The sequence below is a fragment of the Trachemys scripta genome, chromosome 8, assembly GCF_013100865.1.
Source record: "Trachemys scripta elegans isolate TJP31775 chromosome 8, CAS_Tse_1.0, whole genome shotgun sequence".
Classification (NCBI taxonomy): Eukaryota; Metazoa; Chordata; order Testudines; family Emydidae; genus Trachemys; species Trachemys scripta.
Window position 1 is genome coordinate 84,335,773 of NC_048305.1, and position 24,208 is coordinate 84,359,980.

Sequence of the window (24,208 nt, forward strand, 5' to 3'; positions counted from 1 at the left end):
AGGCTTGTCTAGACTGGCAAGTTTTGTCGCCAAAAACTGCCTTTTGGTGACAAAACAGCAAGAGCATACACACTACAATGGGACTTCTGTCACGAAAAACGCCCAGTTTTGGCGACAAAAAACTTGTCTTTCCCCTCCCTTTATTGTCAACAAAGAGCCAGTGTAGACACTGCTAATTGTTTTGTCGACAGAACTCGCTTCCGCCAGTATCCCACGTCTGCCCTGGTTGCTCTGCTCAGTGTTTTGATCTCTGCTGCCCTACAGGCATGCGCCCCTCCCCTTTCAAAGCTCAGAGAAGTATCTGTGTGCTGCTCCGTTTGGGGAGCAAACAAAGAGCAAATCATTAGAATGCTCCTGTTCTGCCCTGCGCTAGGAACACAGCAGCAGGCAGACTGCTGTGCTGCTTTGCCATGCTTCAGCACGGAGAGCTCACAGAGCTACTCATGATGCTGCTCTTGGCAGTTGAGGGGGCTGTGGGAGAACTTGGAGAGAATCCCAAGATGCGCACCGATCAGCTCTTCCTTCCCACAAACACTGCACTGTGGGATACATACCCATGGTGCATTGCTCACCCTGTCGATGATGGTGTCCCCAATGTAGACATGATCTGTCGACAGAGGGAGCAAGCGTGAACACCCTTTCGCGAAATTTGTTTTGTTAACTTTTGGGTGTCGACATAAGTTTTGTCAACAAAACTTGGTAGGATAGACAAGCCCAGCGGTTCTCAGACTCAACTGTAGATCACTGGTGGCCTGCAAAGCACTAGCTGGAAGTCTACAGAAAGCAGGCTGGTAAAACGATACTGCCTCCTCATTTCTAGCTCATAATTTGCATTAATACCCTTCTAAAAATACATTAAATGCTTTTTTTATTACTTTTCCACATAAGCAACTGATATAGCTGTAAAACGGATGTTAAAGACAGGGCTGCATGTAGATGTAGTTTGGCTGAAGAATTTTCCATAGAATTGATCCTTACCACAGAACTGTGTTCCATAATCTAAACTTTCAGTTTAAAAATAGTTTCTATCCCTCACAGTTGTAAAGAAAACCTCTAAATCAGTGGTTCTCAACCAGAGGTACGGGTACCTCTGGGAGTACGTAGAGGTCTTCAATGGGTACATCAACTCATCTAGGTATCTGCCAAGTTTTACAAGTAGTTACATAAAAAATAATAGCAAAGTCAGTAGAAACTAAAATTTCATGCAGATAATAACTTGTTTATACTGCTCTATATACTATACACTGAAATGTAAGTACAATATTTATATTCCAATCAATTTATTTTATAATTATATGGTAAAAATGAGAAAGTAAGCAATTTTTCAGTAATAGTGTGCTGTGACATTTGTATATTTAGATTTTGTATGCAAGTCGTTTTTAAGTGAGGTGAAATTTGGGGTACGCAAGACAAATCAGACTCCTGAAAGGGGTATAGTAGTCTGGAAAGGTTGAGAACTACTGCTCTAAATCATAAGCTAACTGCAAGCCAAGTCAGTATTATCTTCCAGATCTTCCTGAGTCTGCAGACAGACTGTTACAATTGGTCTAAGAGATGTGAACTGCCACATTCACCTCCGTGAGGTGAACTCTAAAACCTCTGCTGACATTGCAAGTGTTAACATTATCCATTTCACAGCTGATCCCTTTAACAGAAACACCTAGATAGGGCCCGATTCTCATTTACACAAAGATCTGGGTAAAGCAGCCTTTGTGTAAATAAGGATCAGGCTAGGTCTAACACTAAAAAGTTAAGCCAACTTAACCCCGGTGTAGATGGCAGTAGGTTGAGAGAAGAATCCAACTCTCGGGGAGGTGGATTAACTATAGTGACAGGAGAACCCCTCCCCTCGCTGTAGTGAGTGGCTACACTTACATCGCCATAGCAGTGCAGCTGCAGCACTGAAGCTGTGCCACTGTAATAGTGTAAGTGTAAATATAGCCTAAGGCAGCATTTCTCAAATGCGGCCACCATGACCACATGCAGCCACCAGGGGCTTTTCTTGCGGCCACAGCCTCCTGGGCTGTGATTTGGGGGGAGGCAGGCAAAGCAGTTGCCCCTCTCCCAGGGCCGCCAGCAGGGGTTCAGCTCTGCATGCCTCCGGAGATACAAATGCTGGAGATGCAGGGAGTTGGTGAATCCCCCACTTTCCTGTGGGGGGGAGGGAGGGGAAGGGCAGGCTTTGGTCCCAGGGCTTCAGGCTCCATCCATGTGGCTCCAGCCCCAGGCTCACCACCCTCACCATCGTCCTTTGCCCTGCTGCCTCCTACCCATCTCCCCATCCAGGGCTTAATTTGTCCCAGGGCTTGCCGGGGCTGAATAAGTCTGTTATGAAAAGTGATATTAACAAACATACAAATATCACTTTTCACAGCAGCATACTTACTAGCCAATGAGTCTTAAAAAAAAAAAAGGCAATGAAAAAAGCAAAAGAAACAGCAACAAAAAGACAAGAACACGCAAAGCATCTTATTTGCGTTTCTATTCTGTTTAGGTCCAGTAATGACTAGAGCAAGGGTAGGCAATCTATGGCACGTGTACCAAAGGCAACACACAAGCTGATTTTCAGTGGCACTCACACTGCCCGGGTCCTGGCCACTTTACATACATCAACAGTTTAGTAATATATTATAGACTTATAGAAAGAGACCTTCTAAAAATGTTAAAATGTATTACTGGCACGCAAAATCTTAAATTAGAGTGAATAAATGAAGACTCGGCACACCACTTCTGAAAGGTTGCCGACCCCTGGATTAGAGACAGACGTACATTATTTTTATTTGGTGACACTCTGAGGTCACCAAAAAATTTGTTGTGAGACTCCCTGGCCTAAGGCCTGCTATATGTTTATCTCATAATCCTATAAGACAGGGGTAGGCAACCTTTCAGAAGTGGTGTGCCGAGTCTTCATTTATACACTTTAATTTAAGGTTTCACGTGCCGGTAGTACATTTTAACATTTTTTATACGGTCTCTCTCTGTAAGTCTATATTATATAACTAAACTATTGTTGTATGTAAAGTAATCAAGGTTTTCAAAATGTTTAAGAATCTTCATTTAAAATTAAATTAAAATGCTGATCTTATGCCGCCAGCCTGCTCAGCCCACTTCCAGCCTGGGGTTCTGTTCACCTAGGCCGGCAGCGGGCTGAGCAGGGCCTGTGGCCGGGATGCCGGCTTGCAAGGGGCCGGCAGCCGGGACCCCAGACTTGCGGGGAGCAGGGGGGTTCAGGGCAGAGGGCTGGGGTGTGTATGGAGGTGCAGGGCAGAAGGCTTGGTTTGGGGGGGTTCAGGGCAGAAGGCTGGGGTGCTCAGCTCGTGGGGGTGCTTCCAGCCCCCTGCCCTGAGCAGCTCATGGCAGGGGGCTGGAAGGGATATGCCCTGTTCCACTCCCTTTCCCAAGGCCCCGTCCCTACCTCTTCTCTGCCTCCTCTACGGAGCAGGGAGCACGCTGCGGCTCGGCTCTGCTCCGCTCCCCCTTCCCCTTGCAAGGGTCAACAGCTGATCGGCGCAGGGAAGGAGAAGAAGAGGGGCAGGAAAGCACCATGCTGGGGGAAGAAGCGGGGGAAGGGGAAAGCTTGGCTGCCGCAGGACCAAGCTTCTGCCCCCGCAGGGGAGAGCGGTGGGCAGGGGGGAGGGGGCTGAGGGCTGGGACCCCCCCACACCGCTCTCCCCTGTGGAGGCAGAAGCCTGGTCCTGTGGCAGCCAAGCTTCCCCCGCTTCTTCCCCCAGCGTGGTGCTTTCCTGCCCCTCCTCCCCCTCTCACCGGGCAGGCAGCAGCGTGCCACTTAAAATTGGCTTGTGTGCTGTATTTTGCACGTGTGCCGTAGGTTGCTGACCTCTGCTATAAGGTCTCCCGTATCGTCTCAGTGGTAAAAGCTGCAAATGCACCTTTACCCTGCTGCCAAAACCTCCCCTTAGTCTCGTGAGGTTGAGATGTAAACTATGTAATCATGAGTCAATACAAAAATCTTCAGCACTTTGAAAACTACAAATTTTAATCTTGAAATTAAATTACGTAGATCATGTCTCATCACAACATGGGGGCCACTGAATTGATTAAATATGAACATTTATAAACACAACTTATTAAAAATGGTTCCTGTTGTAAATGAAACAGCCAGAGAATTTTCAGTTTGCTGCACCACATTCCCATGGACTCTAGAGACTTGGCTGCAGAGTTTAGGCCTGGCTTGCTGTAGCGTACATGGGGCTCTGGTTATGGAATTTTGAATAGATGGGGAAATAGTCTGCGCAACTTGGAAGCAGTGTCAGAAGCCAATCCTTCTGTTATAATGGAGTTCACGGGTCATAGGATTATAACACCAAACCAATTCAAAAGGAAAGTATTAACTACTAAGTGATAGAAAATTAAGTCTTCTGGAAAGTGACATACATCCACTCAAAAATCAGACTTTACAAACCAAAAAAAAACCTGCTTGGTCAGATATTCCTGGCTTCCTATTGCTGCTCTGAACCTCCAAAACTCCATCAGCTAAGCAGGTGCTTAACACTTTCAACACACTACAGGAAGGGTACATTCTGAAAATTTTAGGGTAAAAATTAAATTACAGCTGAAGTGTACACTGTGAAAGTATTACAAGAATATTCCTAGATATGAGTACACGAGAAAAGACAGTAGCACAACGAGAGTCTAAGAATGAACAGCTGCTTGAAGAACGTACTAACTACAGACCACATTTGCTGGTAAACTAGTCCTAAGTTCTCCAATAGCTTTAGTTTAATATCTTAAGAAAGTAATGCTAGTTAGTTTATATGCTTCCAACATATTACTATTTTAGAAGCAATAGCTTTTTTGAGATCATGTCTTTGTAAAGAGGATGATGTAGAATTAGCAGATATTCTGATGACAAAAGTAATGACTATAAAAGCATATTGATCTTCTTGTCAAAGTGCTCTGAAATTTAAAGTTGACTTAAAACTAGAATAAAGGCTATTGAAAATTCTAAAGAAATGGAACATGGCCTGAGTTTATAAATCCATGCTTCGTTTCATGTGGGATTTTGCAAACATTTGTCAATTTGGAAAAAAAGTGTTTTAAAAAGCTTTAATGGTTACAAGTTATTGTAGAATCTGCCTTATGTCTATGTACTTATATGGCCCTGTAACAGCGTGAGCACTTCCATGCACTGGAACACTGACACATCATACTCTCAAAAGAGAAGGGGCCTGGACTCTTCATGGGTAGCTCCGGCTCCAATTAACAGAGTCCTCTCAACATCCAGATGGGTAACAGGTCCCATAATGAGACTGCAAAGTATTTAAAAATATAAACATCTTTTCTCAGCCCCCACTCTGTATAAGAAATGGGGAAGAATGGTTCATAAGGTGTTTGGGGATGTTATTTTTGTGTATGTATTAGTGCATAAAGAGCTTTCTGCAGGTCAGAGAGACACAGCTTTGTATTTAGTTCTGAATGCCACGAGGCTTGTTGCTATCATCTGTAGTGTCAAGTTGCATAGTTTAAGTCTCTTGCTGAAAGTTCTGTGACTTGAACTCATAATTTAGTCCTCTTGGCTTCTCAGTTTCATAGTTCCAATGGAATATAGTTGCAGTGATAAGTTACAGGAGGTGGGATGGGGAGCTGATAAGTAACTATAGCCAATCCCTTGGATGACTCTGAAGATCCAGACAGAAACCTTATAATGGACTTTATTCAATGGGAAGCCAGTGCAGAGAGTGGGAGGTGAGTAGAGAGATTGGAGCTGATGCACTCACAGTGAAGTATGTGGCTAAACAGACTGGCTGCTCTTTTGTATCAGTCAACTTTCTCATGTGTAGCTTCACACCTAGAAATGAGCTGCAATAATCAAACCTTGAAGTCACAAATGGATTACTTTCAGAGTGGTAGCCATGTTAGTCTGTATCAGCAAAAACAACGAGGAGTCCTTGTGGCACCTTGGAGACTACTTAGCGATTACTGTAACAAGATCCAATTTCAACAGAATGGGGCACAGCATTCTAGCCAGTCACAAATTAAATGGTCGTTATTACCATAGCTCTTTGGGCATCCAATGTCACTTAGGAGCCCAAAAAAATCCCAAAGCTAGCTTTAACTTCATTTACCTTTGTCAACAATCATGATTCAAACACAGCTCCGGGGAGTTTTAATCAAGGTGTTAAGTAAATGTTTGGAAAAAATTAATCAGTCCTGTCAAGTAGGAACTGGCTATTGGTGCATTCAAGTTAAAATTGCCAAGATTCACCTATAAACTGGTCAACTTCACTTCAAAAGTCATATTTGCCTGAGAGAAAAAGTTTGTGAATCTTCAGTAGATATCCCCTGAAGATGAAGCCATGTAACAATAATCAAAAACAAACAAGGATTTAGCAGAGTTGCCAATGGGATTATTTTAAGTAACCACTATTATCTGCATGTATTATCTAAATTTTATTTCTCTAAGAGTACATTCATCACCAGCACAGCATCCCTTTGCAGCCCACCAGAGTCCTCAGAGAAAATCACTAGTCTCCAAGTTATATCCTCCTCACAAATAGCCCATTTAGTTGACAAAGTTCCAGTTGTTAGCACAAAAGAAGGGCAAGAGACTCAAATCTTGCCCCCTTGACAGTTCGCTCAACCTGGCTGTCACACCAGTTACCAAATACAGCTACATTCTTCATGGTTTAAAGCTTAAAAAAAAAAAAATCTTATGTTTGATATTTTAAATTGACGTGTAATTACATTTTAGCTCCTTGGACAAATTACCAATATCTACAAATAAAGATAAAATAGCAGTATTTCTTTTAGGTTATTTAAATATTTAACCTAAAACTAAAACCTCAAAATAAGACCAAACCACCACAATAGTTTGGCCCATCTCCTTGATTATTCAGAGAACCATATTCAGTAAACGAACCTGATCACACTCCCACATAGATTAAATATGATCTTGTACCTTTTCTTTATCTGTTACTGATTAACTCTGCTTGACCTATATAACAAGTTTTATTGAAATTGGTAATTTGTGGTCCATACACAATGAGGCCTTTTAGGGTCTCACTTTTCCTTCGATTGTTTTGAAAATTACATTTGTTTGTTCACACCTGCACGTTATAAGATTCTACCAATGACTCTCAATAAGACTTCTTGCTCTTATGGTATACTTATGTGTAACCAATATTTGTGATATTTTCTCTTATGTTTGCATAGTAAATTAATGTCCAAAAGTTAGTCTTGTATGTGTTCAGTGCCATAATCTCTGAATAATAAAAATTCTTTGTACTATGCTGTCTTGAAGTTAATCATGCTGAACTTCTGTGAAGAAGCTCAATGGCAGAATTTAGACATTTATACCTTTCCTTTGCCTCCTGCACAATTTTAAATGTATGAAAGAGTGAGTAGTGGAGCTATTAAAACATATTACAAACAGGAATAGTTCTTGGAATAACAGCATCTTACTCATTTGTTGAGCTCAGGCAACACGGTAAATGCTTTGCGTTTGTTTGTTTAGTGCCATTAACATTCCACTTTGCTACTCTGTCATCACACAATCAAATTTGGAATTTAACACTGGTAAACCCAAATTAAGCTATACTAAACCTCTAAATTAGTTGCTGTCCGACATATTCTTGCACTCCAAGAGGAAGTACATCATAAAATAACTTCTTAGTTATTGCCTCCCAATACCAGTGAGTGAATTCTTAGTCCTGCTTTCAAATTGCCAGCATGTTTTTATTTCATAAAAGATCCTGTTCCCTTCACAAGCTTTAAGTCACATTTAAAACATTTATGTAGGTAGACAATGTCCATATGCTGCTTTTTTCCTCTGCTAGGCCCTGAAGCCAACAATCAGTGGGTCCTGTCTGATTTTAGACTAATGTTCTTAAATCCCAATCCAAAAATTCCAGTACATCTACTGAAGAATTTGACTGGCTTTTGGCCATCCCATTTGTTTTGAAGCCTAATAATTCATGTATCATTTGGCTTCTATACTTAAATTTGATTTGATTAAATAAAGCAGAGATTTGGCATCTGTGTTTGTCTAATTCCTTCACAGTTAATTCAAATAGATTGTCAACATAGCTTATTCTTGTTTCTTCCTTCCTTCTCTGCATTCTGTTTTCCTGTAGCCTAGAAATCATCAAATCTATTTTGGCCACAGCAAACTCTACTTTGGATTCCAGGAATACTTTTCAAAAAAATCTAGGCTGTCAATTGGGAATTTTATAACACAGAGTGCCATGATAACTTCCAGATATTACATAATCGTCTGATTCAGATGTCACTGCCTTTTCTTAGCTGTTCTTTTCATATTTAAAAACAGGCTTTGGAATCCAGTCCCTCCTCTACTTTTGTGCAGAACTGTTTCTCAGCAATTATGAAGTGATCTGTCCACTCAAATTCAGTCTGATAGCACGTTAATTAATGTATTCAGATACAGAGCTCACTAAAAAAGTAGTTTTGGAGGGGAAGAGGGAGGAAGATTAATTACAGGGCTTCCTCTCAGAGAAACTTAATTTCCCCCCTAGGGTTAACTCCCATCCTCCTCCAGTTCCCAGTCTCACTCTCCCACAAGGGAGGCCCGAGATTTTAGGTAGTGAATCCTTCTCACCAGGCTTGAAGTTCAAAGGTCTTCTCATCCCTAAGGCAAGGTACTAAGCATGTAATGGGACTATTCTCATGATTAAAGTTATGCACTTGCATAAGTACCTTACTGAATCCGGGTATTAATCTGGACCACCTATTGTTCCTGTGTTAAGCAGCTCTCTACCACCTTCCTGGAGCTCTGCTGTGCTGCCCCAGGTAGATAAGCAGACAAGGAGGGGAAATCAGTAACATAGAGGCATAGTAATGACGAGAACCTGCTAGTAACTACTCAGTACTTTGAAAGCTTTTTTAAAACAGAATGTCCTGGGATTTTTATCTTTTGAAAAAGGAAGAGAGGTAGATTAACATCCAAGAATTTTTAACTCATTTCTGGAGACTACAAGAGCACAGCCCCACAGAATATGCTCACTCATTGAGGCATGGGCTCCAGCCAGCAATATGCTAGCAATATTTTAAAATAAGGAGAGAAGCGTTTGCAAAAACCCTTTGCCACTGCTAAATCTTATATCACAGTGGCATACAGGCTTCCTGAAGTAAGTAGTGAGGGCCAAGGGAATATATTTGGTTTATTTCCAATTTAACGAAAGATACACTGTCCATCATAACCAAGAGGGTAGATTACATCACTTGGCAAACAAATCTATTTTAAGCACGTATTCAGTTCTGAAAAATATATTATGTTTATACCGTCTGCAAAGTCTGATTTCATGGAGCATGTACTTTAAGAATCTAATTCAGCAAAGCTCATGGTTAACTTTAAGACACGTGACTTAAACATGCTCAAGTAGTTTGCTGAATTGGGGCCTGAATGCATTGCACTTTCTCACAAGAATAATAGGGAGTGAGGCAAGCCTCTCCAACACATGTATTGAACGAAGGAGGGTTCTTTCTCTAGCACCCTACTTCATTCCATCTACACTTGTGCACTGAATGACAGGGTTAAAATTTTTTTTGCCCCAGCAAAAATTCCTGTCATCTTAATTAAGCAAGCATACAGGGCTACAACAATGTTGTGAAATTTTTATTTAACTTATTAAACAAATGAATGCACAGGCAAAAAGTACATTAAATAACTTGCAATCTGATCAAATCAAAATGGATTAATCCCAGACGACTGAAATAGACATATCCGAACTACAAACAATTTGTGCTGCATTTCAGCTTTCTTCTCACACGCAATAAATAGCTAAATATTTTGCGCCTATAATAAATAAATTATATATATATATAATGACAGCTTTTACCCCCTCTGTTGTCTTTGTTCTTAACATAACATGTTTTTATTCTGACTTTCCAGAATGACAAATTCGCCCCGAGCAGAGATTAGAAAAGCCTGAAAAGTGAAAGTTTGAGAAAGTTATAAGTAAAGAAAGAAGCCCTTTAGAATGGAAACATTTAAGCAAGCTCAACTATATATATTACTATTTTAGAAGTAATAGCTTTTTTGAGATCATTATGTCTTTGTAAAGAGGATGATGTAGCTATCTTTAGAAATCTCACATTGGTACCTTCTTTGCGTTTTGTCAAATCTGCAAGAAAAGTGTTCTTAAATTGAACAACATATGCTGGGTCGTCATCCAAGACTCCCATTACACAACATATATGTCAGAATGTGGCTAAAACCACAGAGCAGGAGACATTGAACTCCTTGGGGGAGAATTGTGTCACAAATTTAATAATGCTTTTTAAAAAAGAAAACGAGTGCCATCAACATGGAAGCATGTCCTCTGGAATGGTGGCCGAAGCATGAAGTGGCATACAAGGGTTTAGCATACCTGGAACATAAATACCTTGTAACGCAAGCTACAGCAGTGCCATGTGAACACCTGTTCTCACTTTCAGGTGACATTGTAAATAAAAAGCAGCAGCATTATCTCCCGTAAATGTAAACAAGCTTGTTTGTTTTAGTGATTGGCTGAACAAGAAATAGGACTGAGTGGACTTGTACAACTGTAAATTGCACTTTTATGATAAAGAGATTGCACTACAATATTTGCCTGAGGTGAACTGAAAAATACTATTTCTTTTGTTTCTCTTTTTTACAGTCTAATATTTGTAATCAATAATAATATTAAGTGTGCACTGTGCACCTGGTATTCTATGTTGTAACTGAAATCAATATATTTGAAAATGTAGAAAGCATCCAAAAATATTTATAATAAATTTAAATTGGTAGTCTATTATTGTTTAACAGTGCAATTAAAACTGTGATAGTGATTTTTTTAATTTAATTAATTTGTTTTGAGTTAATTGCTTGAGTTAACTGCGATTGACAGCCCTACTATTTAGATTTAATTCTTTTGACAAATAGATTCTAAAAGCACCAACAATATATGAAGCACTGAAGGATTATGAGAAAATATGTACAATTTGTAAAATCTTTTTCCCCTATACAAAAACATACAGGAAAAATAGATAAAAAAGGTAAAATTATTTACATAAATTACAATGTAATGGCTACTGCTGCTAAGTAGTAATGGTAAGAATCAGAAAAGGTTACTAACCATGAATAGTTTAAATCACAGGTTCTCAAACTTCATTGCATCGCGACCCCCTTCTGACAAGAAAAATTACTACACGACCCCAGGATGGGGAACTGAAACCTAAGCCTTCCCGAGCCTCACTGCCCCGCATGGGGGCCAAAGCCAAAAAGCCCCACCACCTAGGGCAGGGAGCCAAAGCAGAATCCCAAGGGTTTCAGCCCCAGGTGGGGGGCCTGAAACCTGAGCCCCGCCACCCTGGACTGATGCCCTCAGGATTCGGCCCTGAGGAGTGGGGCTCGGACTTCAACCCCAGCAAGTTTTTTTTGCCAGCCCTGGTGTCCCCATTAAAATGGGGTTGCGACCCACTTAGGGGTCCCAACCCACAGTTTGAGAACTGCTGGTTTAAATCATTCCATACAAGGTTCCGTATTATACATTCACATCAGGGAAGATTCACACATCACATTCATAACACTTTACAGGAAGATTGTGCATTTAAGGTCTGATCTGACTCCCACTGACCTCTATGATAGGCAGATCAGGCCCTTTGTCCTGGCTTGGGACAATTTTTATAGTAAGGTTGCAAGTATAAAACCAAGTGGAAGTTAAGTGCACCCATAGATTTCTCTCACGAGGTTTATTGAGGTCAGATTCCCTGACAAGGGAGAAGACAGGAATTAGTGTCTGTCAGTCTCCAACCTTCTCCATTCTGTTCTACCCCTCCCTGATCCTTCCCCAAAAAGCTACAACAAAAATTAACTTGAGAAAATTGGATCCAATCATCATGTCATTCTATTTAATATCTTTAAATATCAGACTATACGGTATAGTGACTAGCCATATCCAACATCAAAATAAGTTACATCAGATAATGATTTTGTCTTCTATATGTAAAGAAAATCTTGAACAAAAATATTTGCCACAATAAATCCTGTCAGGTTACTCCACAAGAAATGCCATAACTTTTCTGAAACAATATTTTTTAGTTTGACTGGAGAGACTGAAACATTCTTCTCAAGTTAAAACTGGCTGTTCAGACCATGAATTTAAGATACCAACAAAAAAATCATAGCAACAACATAGCTAGCCGGCACTACCTATCAAAATGCTTTATTGGTTGTTTTCCCAGCATAAATAAAATTCATAATAAATTGACATTCTTTTGACAATCATATTAAACTGACAAACTCTCCTCAAGGGAGCTACAGAATGAACATTTGAAAAAAATACAGTTACTTGGAACAGACACTTAGTAAACAATTAATAAATTTGACACAAACAATGGAACATCAATTTTTAAAAAGTCTGTCTTAGAAATGAAGTCTTTTAAATGTGTTTAATCACAACTATAATTAAACAGATTAAAAGATACCATATTAACTCAGCCCTTAGAAAATTACTACTTTGTAATCAATGTTTAAAACTTGAGTTTGAAGGAAAGAAGAAGTTACAAGTAAACTGACACAACAGCTGATATGCATGGGAACCTTGTGCCAAAGGAAATTTATATGACTGATTTCAGGCCTCGAAATGTAACATCCACACCCCTTTCTGCTTTATGAGTTACGGTAACAGGTGTAAAAAAACATGCCAGAAAGCTAACTTTGACCTAAATTTAAACTCCCATGTTACTAAGAGCTATATTTAGTGGTTATAGAATATCAGCAGGGTTAACAGATGAAAAGTACTGCCCCCTGGCGATGTTCAAAGTTAAAGCTAACAAATACAAGATTTGTTTTGCATTAAGTAATTGGCAATTACCCATTTTAGATCAGGAGGCCTTTGAGTCAGGGACATATCTTTGTCCATCGCTGTGAAAATCCCCCCCCAAATTTGGCAAAGTTATAAGCCTTTGAAATAACTACAGTTCACACATGATCAAACTTAATAGGGTTGACAGAGAAAATCTCCTAAGGTTCCATCCACACTGGCATGCTTCAGCTCACGGCTGGGCAGGATTTTCCCTGCAATGGCAGCTCTGAGCTGCTGTGGCCTGGGCCAGGACTGGGTCCTGAGAACAGGGGGACAGCATTTCCTCTACTTTTTGTGCCCCCTAGCTGATGCCCAGGAAGGAGAGAGGAAGCTGCCTGATTCAAATGCAAAGGGGAGAAGAGACAGGGTTTTTTTGGAGGGAGGAGGGAAGAGAAGGGGAAAGGAAAGGGGGGTAGGACTGGTTGGGCATTAGACTGGGACCTGGGTAGGGGGAGACTGGGACTGGGTGGGAACTACTAGGGTGAGGGGAGACATCAGGAGGAGCCAGGATACAGGCAAAGAACTGATAACTGGCTGGGCAAAGAGAATAGGAAACCTGATTTGACTAGGAGCCCAGGGATCAAAACAGGGACTATGATCCGATGGAGAACGGGAAATGAGAAAGGGGCAAGAGGGAAGATGGGATGACACTGAGACAAGAAGCCTAAGGAGCCCAAAGTGAAATGGCTTGGTGAAGAGAATGGCAATAAGACAGGTTGGAAGGGACAGGGCAGAAGACTCCGTGCCTAGTACAGCACATTCCCCTTCAGAACCTCGAATGGAACCTAAAATTTCCTGAGTCTCATCATTCCTTTGTCAGCAAACATCTGTGAAAAGTCCTCTGGCAAAGGCTCTTTCTCATTCCCATCTAATACTAGTCTATCCAAGGATAATAGCCTATTAATGCTCTTTAGGGTGACCAGATGTCCCGATTTTATAGGGACAGTCCCGATTTTTGGGTCTTTTTCTTATACAGGCTCCTATTACCCCCCAGTCCCGTCCCCATTTTTCACACTTGCTGTCTGGTCACCCTAGTGCTCTTAGTTGCTCTACCAGCTCAAGTGGCAGAGGTCTCTATGTTGGTTCTAAAGGATCCACCCTGCCACGTGACAAAATAGTTTTTGTCAGTTGGCTTTTTAGAAAGCCTAGGAAACTGCACACACGCAAAAAAATTATGTTAAGGCTGCAAAGTCAAACACTCAAATGTTAGGAAATGCCAGAATTTAGGTTGCCTGTGCAACCTCAGTTTCGACCTCTTGTGCACTTGCATTAGGATATAGTTTTTCATTATATGATCACATACTACTTTTTCCTCCACGGGGCCTCTGCCTCATTCAGTGCACAGGACGGACGTGCCTCGGGGATAAATCAGGGCTGAGGCTGCTCTGTGAGACTCCTGCTTCATTTGTTACAGAAATTGGAAGGTGTATAGTGAATGAGGCAGGGGACTGAAGGAAGAAAAAGGACAGTCTCATACTTAAGACAGTTTAATGCTGCCCTGGAGAAATGGATTCTATCCTTGCCCTTGGCACAGAGTTCCTACATGACGCTAGGCATGTCACAAACTTTTCACAAGCTTTTCACTAATTATATGTTCTTCATTTTCTGAGTGTCTGACTTGAGATGCTGGGGTCTAATTTGCAGAAACACTGGGCTCTTGCAGCTGCAACTGAAGTCTATGGAAGCCAGGCCTAAATATATAAAGTGCTTTACAACCCTAAGTACTCTTGAAGTATCTCAAATTGGGCACCCAACATTAGTGGATACTTCTGACCATAACCTCTGTACCTCAAAGCTCCATCCATAATACGGGGATAATACTATCCTCTCACCTCATAGGGGTATTGTGAAGATTAATTAGTATTTGTGAAGCACTCGGATATTAGCGATGAGAACCATAGAAAAGCCCATGAGGAAATTAATAATACTGCCTTTAGAACAGGGTTTGAATAATGGGACTAAATAAATTCTGGGGCCACACACTGAACTATGCAAGTAACACAAAATACCAAATAGCTGCTCATTGAGCACCATCCATTCTGTGTACTGAATGAGGCAGGGGACTTGTGGAAAAATATAATATGAGCTCATGTAATTAAAGATTTATCACAGTGCATATCCAAAACAGGGCCAAATTAAGGTTCCAAAGATAAATTAGGAAATGGCAGAATTAAGGTTATGAGTGTTGGATTTTGCAACCTTAATAATGTTCTTTTAACCTAGTTTTTGCGTGTGTAATTATCTCTCTCTCTCTCACCCCCCCTCCTCCCATGGACCCCATCCAGGAGACTGTATGCCAATTTGAAGCCTAAACTGAATTTTTATAGCCTTTCCTACCTTCTGGGGAAGAGCACCCAATCATGGCTACTACAGGAGGCAGCAGAGTTCTTCCCCTCAGGAGCGGACACAAAATTTTGGGAAAAGAGGGGAAAGAAGCAGCAGTCAGTACCTTTTTCACAGGGAGGGAGAGCAACAGCAGAGCTGCTATGCTTTTTCTGCTAACTCCTCCCCTACTTGTGAAAAACGGGTCAGTCTGCTATCTGCTTTCCTGTCCTCCCATCTTCTTTGCTCCAACATTAAGCCTGGGAAGGAGAAGAGATGATGGAACCTTAAAAATGTTTGCAATGCTGTTGTAGGTGTTGGACACACACTGGAAGTGGGCAGGGGAGTTAACCCCCCTGAATCTTTTATTTAAATTTTTTTTTCGTGTCTGATAATTTTTGAAATTAACACTAATTCATGTGCAGGAAAGAAAGGGAACAGGACAGGTAAAGTGATGAGCAAGAGTGTGGGATTAACTTTCTCCCTTAAAAAAAAAAAAAAAAAAAAAAAGGCAGCTAAAATAGAAACACTCCTAATATTGCTCCAGTTCTTGTAGTTACCACAGGGGTGTTATGTGATCACAAATGGAAGGGGAGGTAATCCATAAGACAATTTTATGGAATTTATTAGGGATACAGGACAGATGTGTTTGTGGATAATTACAAAATTTCATCTCTTTCATTTTTTGTAGGTCTATGCCATGATTATTTTCTTGCAATCCTTGCACTCTCCCAAGTTCTAAATAAAATTTCAGGAATTATTGTTAGCAGTTCACAAAGTTCAAAGAACCCATATCAACCCATTATAAGTATCATCTTACCTAGCCAATTTAAATAGACTCATAAACTTTAAGGTCCATATATTCTTATTCTACAAATATTATAATATATTTTGGGGTTCAGAAATCCTGGAACATTGAGTAATATAAATATACCAGAAAAATACTCTTCCTGAGCCCATTTATAAAGATGGGTAAAGTTTGGAGATTGAACCAAATGACATGTAATTATACAAAGCCAGATAATGGGATAAAAATTGAATTCTGTAGTGTAGATGGTCCATTTACTGTTCAGTATATTTCTGTTTATTGGGTCTTTGGTTTTTTTTTTTTTTTTTTTTTTAACCGTCTGGATGATCATGTTAAGAATGATAAAAATATAAAGATAGAAGAACTCACCAATATCATTAGCTAGGGAAGAAGGATCAGATGCCCCAAGGGTTGCCTCAAACTCCTCCTGAAGACGATAAGCTCTTTGAAGCAAGGATTCAAGCTTATGAATGAATTCAGCACTAATGATATCCTGCAAGCAGAATTAAATTATACTGTACTCAACAGAAAATCACGTTTCTTTCTAAACTACTTCTTTTTAAAACACTAAAACTATTAAGTCTTCAAAGAGTTCACAGTACCCCATTAACTATGCAAAAAGTAAAAAAGTTCAACAGACATTGTCAAAGAGCTCAGGCATCTAAAATTCTTGCCCTACTGGGTACAGATGCACCTTATTAGGCATAAGTAAAATAAAACCAGCATTTAAAAAAAAAAATCTTTGTAAACTGAATGAAATTATCATTCCTGATATTTACTGCACTAGTGATGATGAACACCATGGTGATTGAGATTACTTTACTATCAGGCATTTTAGGACAGAGTTTTATGGGCAAGGGGAACAAAGTTTAATTGTATTATATTGTGCATGTTCACCAATTAGTCCTCCCTCCCAGGAGCCGTTTGTACTGAGCCCCTATCCCATCTCACAGAGTTTTTCTTTACGCTTAGGGAGGAAATGACCAATGGGTGTGCTGCAGAGAACTGGTTCAGGGAATGCCAATACACCTCTGATTGTGTGGTGGTTTGATAATATCTTCCAGGAGGAATGCTAATGGAGCAACAACTGTCTGTATGCCTTAAAACAGGCTAATGCTGGGGCAAAAGGGTGAGGTGGAGGAAAAAAAGAGAAAGTCCTCCAACTGCAGATATTCAGAAGAAGTCTCAGCAGCTGCAGTAGAAGCTGAGCTCTGTTACTCAAATATTTTCAGACATTTGGCTATGCTACAACTATATACTATAGTGTATATAATACTCACTTCTACACTCTCTTCTGCAATGGCATCTCCTGCTCCTAGTTTGATGGAACTACAATTTGCTTCATCTTCAGCCTGTCTGCTACGGAAAGTCAGTGCCTGCTCCCATCGACGTAGTGCCTCTTCAAAAAGCTCCATACCTACAGGAGATCATGAACACTTCCATTACATCAACAGAAATCCTCTGCAATCCTCCGGACATTTCACTGTCCACAACTAACCACACGCAAAAAATAAGATAAATTATAGTACACGTGGAAATGTTGTTTTAAGGAAATAATGTTGGAATTGCTAGTAATTTAATTAAGTTCATTACAAGAGGTAATTTATGATTAAAACAAAGCACATAGGAGTTCAGTAAAAATCTCTCTCCTACTTACAGAATTTTATATTAACTACCAATCTGTTAATGTAACAAACATATATTGTCTACTTCATCTTTTAAAATAAATGCATGTCATATCTGGGAAAGATTTCCCTTTCTAAATTAATTAAAATTAAAATGCTGGGTGAAAATTTTTGGCTGAACTTTTTTCAGCCAAAAAAAATAAAAATACAGATTTTTTTGATGCTGAAACATTTCATGAATGTACGTTGTTTTTGCCAAACTATATCAACAACAACAACAAAATTCTAAATGTTGAAAAGCAAAGTTTTAATTTTTCATTTCAAAACTACTTTTTGGTTTGAAATTTCTTTCAATGTTATCAAAAGTTAGTCGAAAACCTTTACAAATTGTCAAAAATTGGAACATTTCATATAATTTCATTCAACCCAAAACAAAATCTCTTGACTTTTTGATTTGTCAAATAATTTTGTTTTCAGTTCGACCCCAAATCATTTATTTATTAAGATTTTTTCAGAATTGCCAGTGGACCAAACAAATGTTATTCACACAGCTCTAATTAAAAATCTCAGTGCCTATCTTAATTCCAATTAATTAGTTTCTATAAACCTAATTTATTGGCTTTTGGTAAAATAAGAATTCATGGATATCTGTCTATAGGAGATACTTTGTCTAGCATAAGTAAAAAGACCAAGCTTTTAGGAGGCCTTGGAAGCATATCATGAAAATATTATGAAGGAGTCACTGGTAATCTGTTCAAATTTTAAAGCATCTGAAAGTGGCTAGCAAAAACACAGTACTGCAGCATACCACATATTATTATAACCTACCCATCAAGTATAAGTTTTCAGGTGTGGTCACTGGAATATTTACAAGTTTAATATCTTCATCTGCTTTGTCCCAGGAACTGGAATTGGCACAAGCACAACTGTGAGAGGAGGTGACACTTTGGACCTAAAAAAGTGAGGTGCTTTGTTAAACAAAGGGTACTTTAATAATAATTATTTCCTGGTGCAGTACACTACATAGCCCTTATAATAACTAGTTACTGTAACAGATTACATTTCAAAAAGCATAACAAAGTATTGGCTCTTTTCAGGCCAAGAGTAATGTTAATTGCTTTTCATGACACCACACTCAAGTATTAAAAATGATATAATAGAAGTGTTAATACTCAGTCTCACTAGGAAATTCAAATGCATGACAAAAATTAATCAGCAATAATCCATTACTACAACAAGAATATAATCAGCAATCTGTAATGGTTAGTTTTCCAAACTAAGTTTGACTGATTGAAAAACCATATGAAAAACCAAGTTTAAAAAATAAATCTTGATCTCTAGCCTCGTGTTTTATTGGATATTTTACACTAGGTTCACTAGGTACTACTGCTATACAGTGAAAAAAATTCCACTCTGATCTTTCTTTACCACCTAGAAGAAATGTGATCTCCAGGTACACTTGTTCTAGGGCATGGAATCTTGAGCGGTGCTGGAGGAAGGGGAAAGGCAGATCTATTTTTTGAAGCTTCATGCAGGGATTTGTCACTCTTCTTGAGGGGCCTCTTGCCTTTGTTTTGCTTGTATTTCTGCTTCTGGAGTTCCTGTACTTGGAGGAGGACTCCAAACCACTAGTACTAGATAAGAGTGCCACCTGATGGCTCCAGATAGGTCGAAGGGTAGCGGGAGGGAGCAGGATCCAAACAGGGCCTCGTGGAGAGCTCCATAAATTATCCCTGGATCCTGAATTCACGAGATTGCCTGGTACACAAAGGGAAAGTGCAGCAGATGCTGCACTTCGAGGGGACATGAGCTTCCCTGAAGGCACTACAGGCTGCTCTCTCATGGGTTGCTCAAAGCAAGGACCCAGGGGTAGGCCAGGCAAGGCTTAATGCCTGGATCTTTGGTCATAATAGATGCCCAAAATCATGGGGGAAACAAAGGATGGGGAATTCCCACCCCCGATTCCCAACTGACTAACACTAAAAACTAATTACAATATTTACGGATTCAAACAACAGAATGCTGAAGAAAACGGACACAGGAGTTTCCATCCCAGTGAATCCCAGATCCCAAGCAGCAGAAAAGGAATTGGAGAGGTGGTCAGTCTGCATGACCTTTTATGACATTGCTATTAAAGAATTTCTGGTCCCAGGAGCACCCACACCCACTGCGAATACCCATAGAGATCAGCACTCAAAGAAGAACAAGTCCTCTTCCCACTGCTCCGAGCTACCCAACACCAGGTTTGACCTCCTCTGAGCTGTGCTAGCACAAAAAAGTAAAAGACATGTCCAGAGGGAGATATACACAGTAAACAGAGGATTTATGAGAGCTCCTCCTCCACCTTCAAAGCTGTTCTCATGTGGAACTTAGCTCACTCCTACGTAGAAGATTAGCTAACCTTCACCACGCCTGGGTCTTTCTACTGTGCACCCAGCATCTCTAGCCTTCTGAGGCTGTGCAGCCCATACAGCCAGACATTTTCAGCTCAAGAGAATCATTGTGTGCATTCACGATAGGCAGTGAAAATTAAAGTTCAGCAGTTTATTCTGTTTACTGTATAACAGATCCTTAAGAACAGCTAATACTTACCGAGGCCAAACTTTGTACTGAACCAGAATATTTACTGAAAAGTCCTCCATTTGCATAAATACAAGACTGAGATCCTTTTTCTTTGGCTGAACTCAAAGAAAGAGTCAAGTTTTGTCTGCTACTGGAACAACTGGAACCTAATAAACAGAGAGACTAATTTTAAAAGCTTCTGCAACCAGAAACATTCATTATATCAGCAGGTGTCCAGCTCTGAATTTTATCTAATTATTCACTATGTCTCATGAGAACTTGAACCATTAATCTTATCTTCCGAATTTGATGTTTACATATAAAAGTATCAAAATACCTGCAAGAATGAGCATAATATTAAAACTATTTGCTCTTAAAAGATATCAAAAATACTTCTATCAATATTCAAGCTATCTTCAGAACTGTTGGAAACTTAGCAGTAACTATTTAGCTCTCAAAAAGCTTTTGATTAAAAGAGATTTTATTTTCAGAGATTATAATTAAAACATTAGCTTTCAGAGCAATGCCTGCCTGAGTTATTATAGTGTTCTAATTTTTGTTGTTATTCTTGTCTATTTTGTTATTTTCTTTAAATACATTAGAATTACACACAGTTTCCTTATTTCCAAAATTAAAGAAAAATCTGTCTTGAGTTTGATTACATAGTATTTAAAGGTTTATTTAAGAGAAGAAAAAAGGCTTCTTTGGTTCTCTCATGTACCTTTTTCTGATGCAGCTGTTTTAGTACATTCTAATACAAGATGGCCTGGCTCCCATGCTGACACTTTTGTGTTTTTCTTTCCACGTTTTCTTTTAAAATGATGGGCCAGAAAAATTACAGAAACTGCACTTACTGCTGTTACTACAAACAGCTTCTTCAACCCAGGGGAAAGTTTTACCTGAAATGAAATCATGAGTATGTCATCATTGCAGATTTAACACAAGCTCTGATTCAGGCATGGCCCCTAATTCCTTCTCCTGTCCACACACAAAACCCTTTAATCTGAGAACGGTGGCACTTTCAACCAAAGCTGCCTGGAGGTAACCCACCCGCTTTGCAATAAAGACAATCTAAATCACGTGTGTGCTGACAGTCCTTCAATGCCTTCCCACAATTCCCCCTGCATGCCCAGGATAGTCAAGGTCTTCCACAATTCACTGGGAAAGAATCAGAGCCGCTCAGCTTACTGCTGCACAACGAATTATGGGATATGCCCCAGATGACTTAATGACACACATGGGTGAGTTACTCCTGGCGGAATTCTGCATCCCTCCGCATACACAGAATTCATGCCTCCCGCAGATTTACTTGCTTCCTGCAGAAAAATGACTTCTGACACAGAAGCAAAGGGAAGGCACAAGAGTGGCCACGCGCCCTTCTCCGGCAGTGCAGGCAGGTTGGTTTGGGCACCCAGTAGAGACATAAATCATTGTTGGCGGGGGGGCGTCACTGCCCCTCTCGCTCTCTATTGCGGCACACTTGGCATGGAGGAGCAGGGCTTCAGCATGTTTCTGAGAAGGTAGGTGTGGGGCAGGCTCTGTCCCCTCAGTCAGAGCAGAATGTAGCAGCCCGCCTGCTTAGTGAATTGTTCCCATTGTCTTTGTGAATTCCCCCAGGAGTATAAAACAGGGGTAAAAGTTGTAAGGCTCCTTTACATTGCCAGTCTGGTGTAAAAAGGACAGTATGGTTTTATAAATGCTTATGGTGTTTCAGTGATTAGAACTGGTCTAAATTTTTGGACTGAAAAAAATGTGCTCCATTAACTGTTTGCTTCTGACCTCTCTGAAGATGGTCAATAGTCAATATAAATTGTGAGTTTGATTTCCCCAGCCCTCACTTGCCCTTCAGTTGCCTACGATGCAATACTGAGCATAAGGTTGCATATATTTGTTGACTAATAACTAGAAATAAAGGGTCAAACCTAGCTACATTACTATTAGGCAAGGGGGGCTGGGCATTTCCTCCAATGTTCCCCACTCTCATTCTCCATCCATTGTATTGTAGTTTAAATAAATTACTGAAGTAATTGAAACCAGAGAGATTATATTGTGTTATTTTGACAAATAAAATAGGCAGAATTTTTAATTTTTTGGTGCAGAATTCCCCAGGAGTAGTGAGTGCAGCACCAGTGAAGACACAGTAACTCAGTTATGGCTTTGCAGTGTGGCTTCTGACACCAGAGGTAGGCAATCCTGGGTGCCAGCCACCTGAGTGAAATCTTCACTAAAGATATAACCCTAGAGTTGGGATCTTTTTAAAGCATTATTACAATTTTACTGGCTACCTAAGGAATTGACACTGAAACTTTCACGTAAGCATTTTTAAATTTCAGTGACTGTCAAAGATACCATAGCTACTTTCCAAATTATTTACCTAACAGCTTTAAAAACAAACAAACAAACAAAAAAAACATGGAGGAACAGCAAAGTCCTCACTGGACTAATGTTTTTTGGATCTGCATCCCTCCTCTTTCCACGATTTATGAAACATAATTTATTCCTTTTTTTAGTTTGAAACACATGTATTTGGCTATCAGAGTGATATTTTACGTCTACATTTTTGTCTGGATATAGGCCACTTCCATTTGAAATTTTAACATTAAATTTTAAAGAAAACCCGACATTATAAATGCACAATAAAGCACAACTCTGCATTGGCAGAGAAATAAACTAGGTGATTAAATATAATAGCCTTAGACTGCATCTAAGTCTCTAACTTCTATCAATTTCTTCCATGAATCACTCTCTATATAATGTGATAAACAGTAATGTTCAGATACCAATGAGAAGCAGTCTAAATATGCAACAACTGGAATTAAAAATATTAACAAAACTTTGAAAATCTGAAGTGGCAAATAGTTCAGGAAAGTAAAGAAAAAAATTATTTAAATGGAAAATAAGGGGCCAGATCATAAGTAGTGGATTTATGCTGTTTTGGTGGTGGAGAGCAGAACACAGAAACCCAGCACTTTGGGGCTCCCACAGAGGGTGGGCATAGTGGTTTTACAGCATGCCCCTCCCTCAGAATAGGGGAATTTGAGCATCTCCGCCATCTGCCAATCCTCAGCTGTAGATTGCTTGGAGCTATAATTAGCCAGGTGTAATTTAAAGAAGCCCTAAAGTTGCAAATTACACTGCAGGCAAGGCCAGCCTTTAGCCAATCCCAGGGTAAGACAACTGGAAAGTGGTCTAGAGCCACCTCTGCCCCCTCATCCCCACCCTCACAGTGTATCTTGGCCAGAGCTGTAGATATAGTTTCAAGTCCAAGATTGAAAACACAAGTTTATGTAAATACTAGGGCTGTTGATTAGTTGCAGTTAAGTCACATGATTAAAAAAATTAATCACGATTAATTACAGTTTTAATCATGCTGTTAAACAACAGAATACCAATAGAAATTTATTAAATATTTTGGATGTTTTTCTACATTTTCAAATGTATTGATTTCAATTACAACACAGAATACAAAAGTGTACAGTACTCACTTGCTATTTTTATTACAAATATTTGCAATGTAAAAATGATAAAAGAAATAGTATTTTTCAATTCACCTCATACAAGTACCATAGTGCAATCTCTTTGTCATGAAAGCGCAACGTCAAATGTAGATTTTTGTTGTTACATAACTGCACTCAAAAACAAAACAATGTAAAACTTTAGAGCCTGCAAGTCCACTCAAAAATAAAACAATGTAAAACTTCAGAACCTACAATTCCCTCAGTCCTACTGCTTTTCAGCCAATTGCTCAGACAGACAAGTTTGTTTACATTTATGGGAGATAATGCTGCCCGTTTATTTATAATGTTACCTGAAAGTGAGAACAGATGTTCGCATGGCACTTTTGTAGCCGGCATTGCAAGGTATTTACACGCCAGATATGCTAAATATTCGTATGTCCCTTCATGTATGTCTCCTGGTCTATGGTTTTACCTGCATTCTGCCAGGTATTTCATGTTATAACAGTCTCGGATGATGACCCAGCACATGTTGCTCGTTTTAAGAACATTTTCACTGCTGATTTGACGAAATGCAAAGAAGGTACCACTGTGAGATTTCTAAAGTTAGCTACAGTACTCAACCCAAGA

At 39.7% G+C, this 24,208-nt stretch overlaps 1 protein-coding gene across 7 annotated transcripts in view; it reads right to left on the reverse strand.

Annotated features, from left to right (window-relative positions):
* The window catches only part of MIGA1 (mitoguardin 1), a 49,634-nt gene that overhangs the window by 19,015 nt on the left and 6,411 nt on the right, over nucleotides 1-24,208 (reverse strand). For 6 of the 7 annotated variants that reach the window (XM_034778034.1, XM_034778030.1, XM_034778033.1 and 3 more), the window contains exons 3-7: nucleotides 20,845-21,022; nucleotides 20,154-20,290; nucleotides 18,390-18,513; nucleotides 17,217-17,353; nucleotides 16,306-16,429 (exon numbers count right to left, since the gene is read on the reverse strand). In XM_034778034.1, coding sequence (XP_034633925.1) covers nucleotides 16,306-16,429; nucleotides 17,217-17,353; nucleotides 18,390-18,513; nucleotides 20,154-20,290; nucleotides 20,845-21,022 — 700 coding nt within the window. Of the gene's footprint in view, nucleotides 1-16,305; nucleotides 16,430-17,216; nucleotides 17,354-18,389; nucleotides 18,514-20,153; nucleotides 20,291-20,844; nucleotides 21,023-24,208 lie in introns of those variants that run through there. The other variant, XM_034778037.1, reaches the window with a different exon arrangement.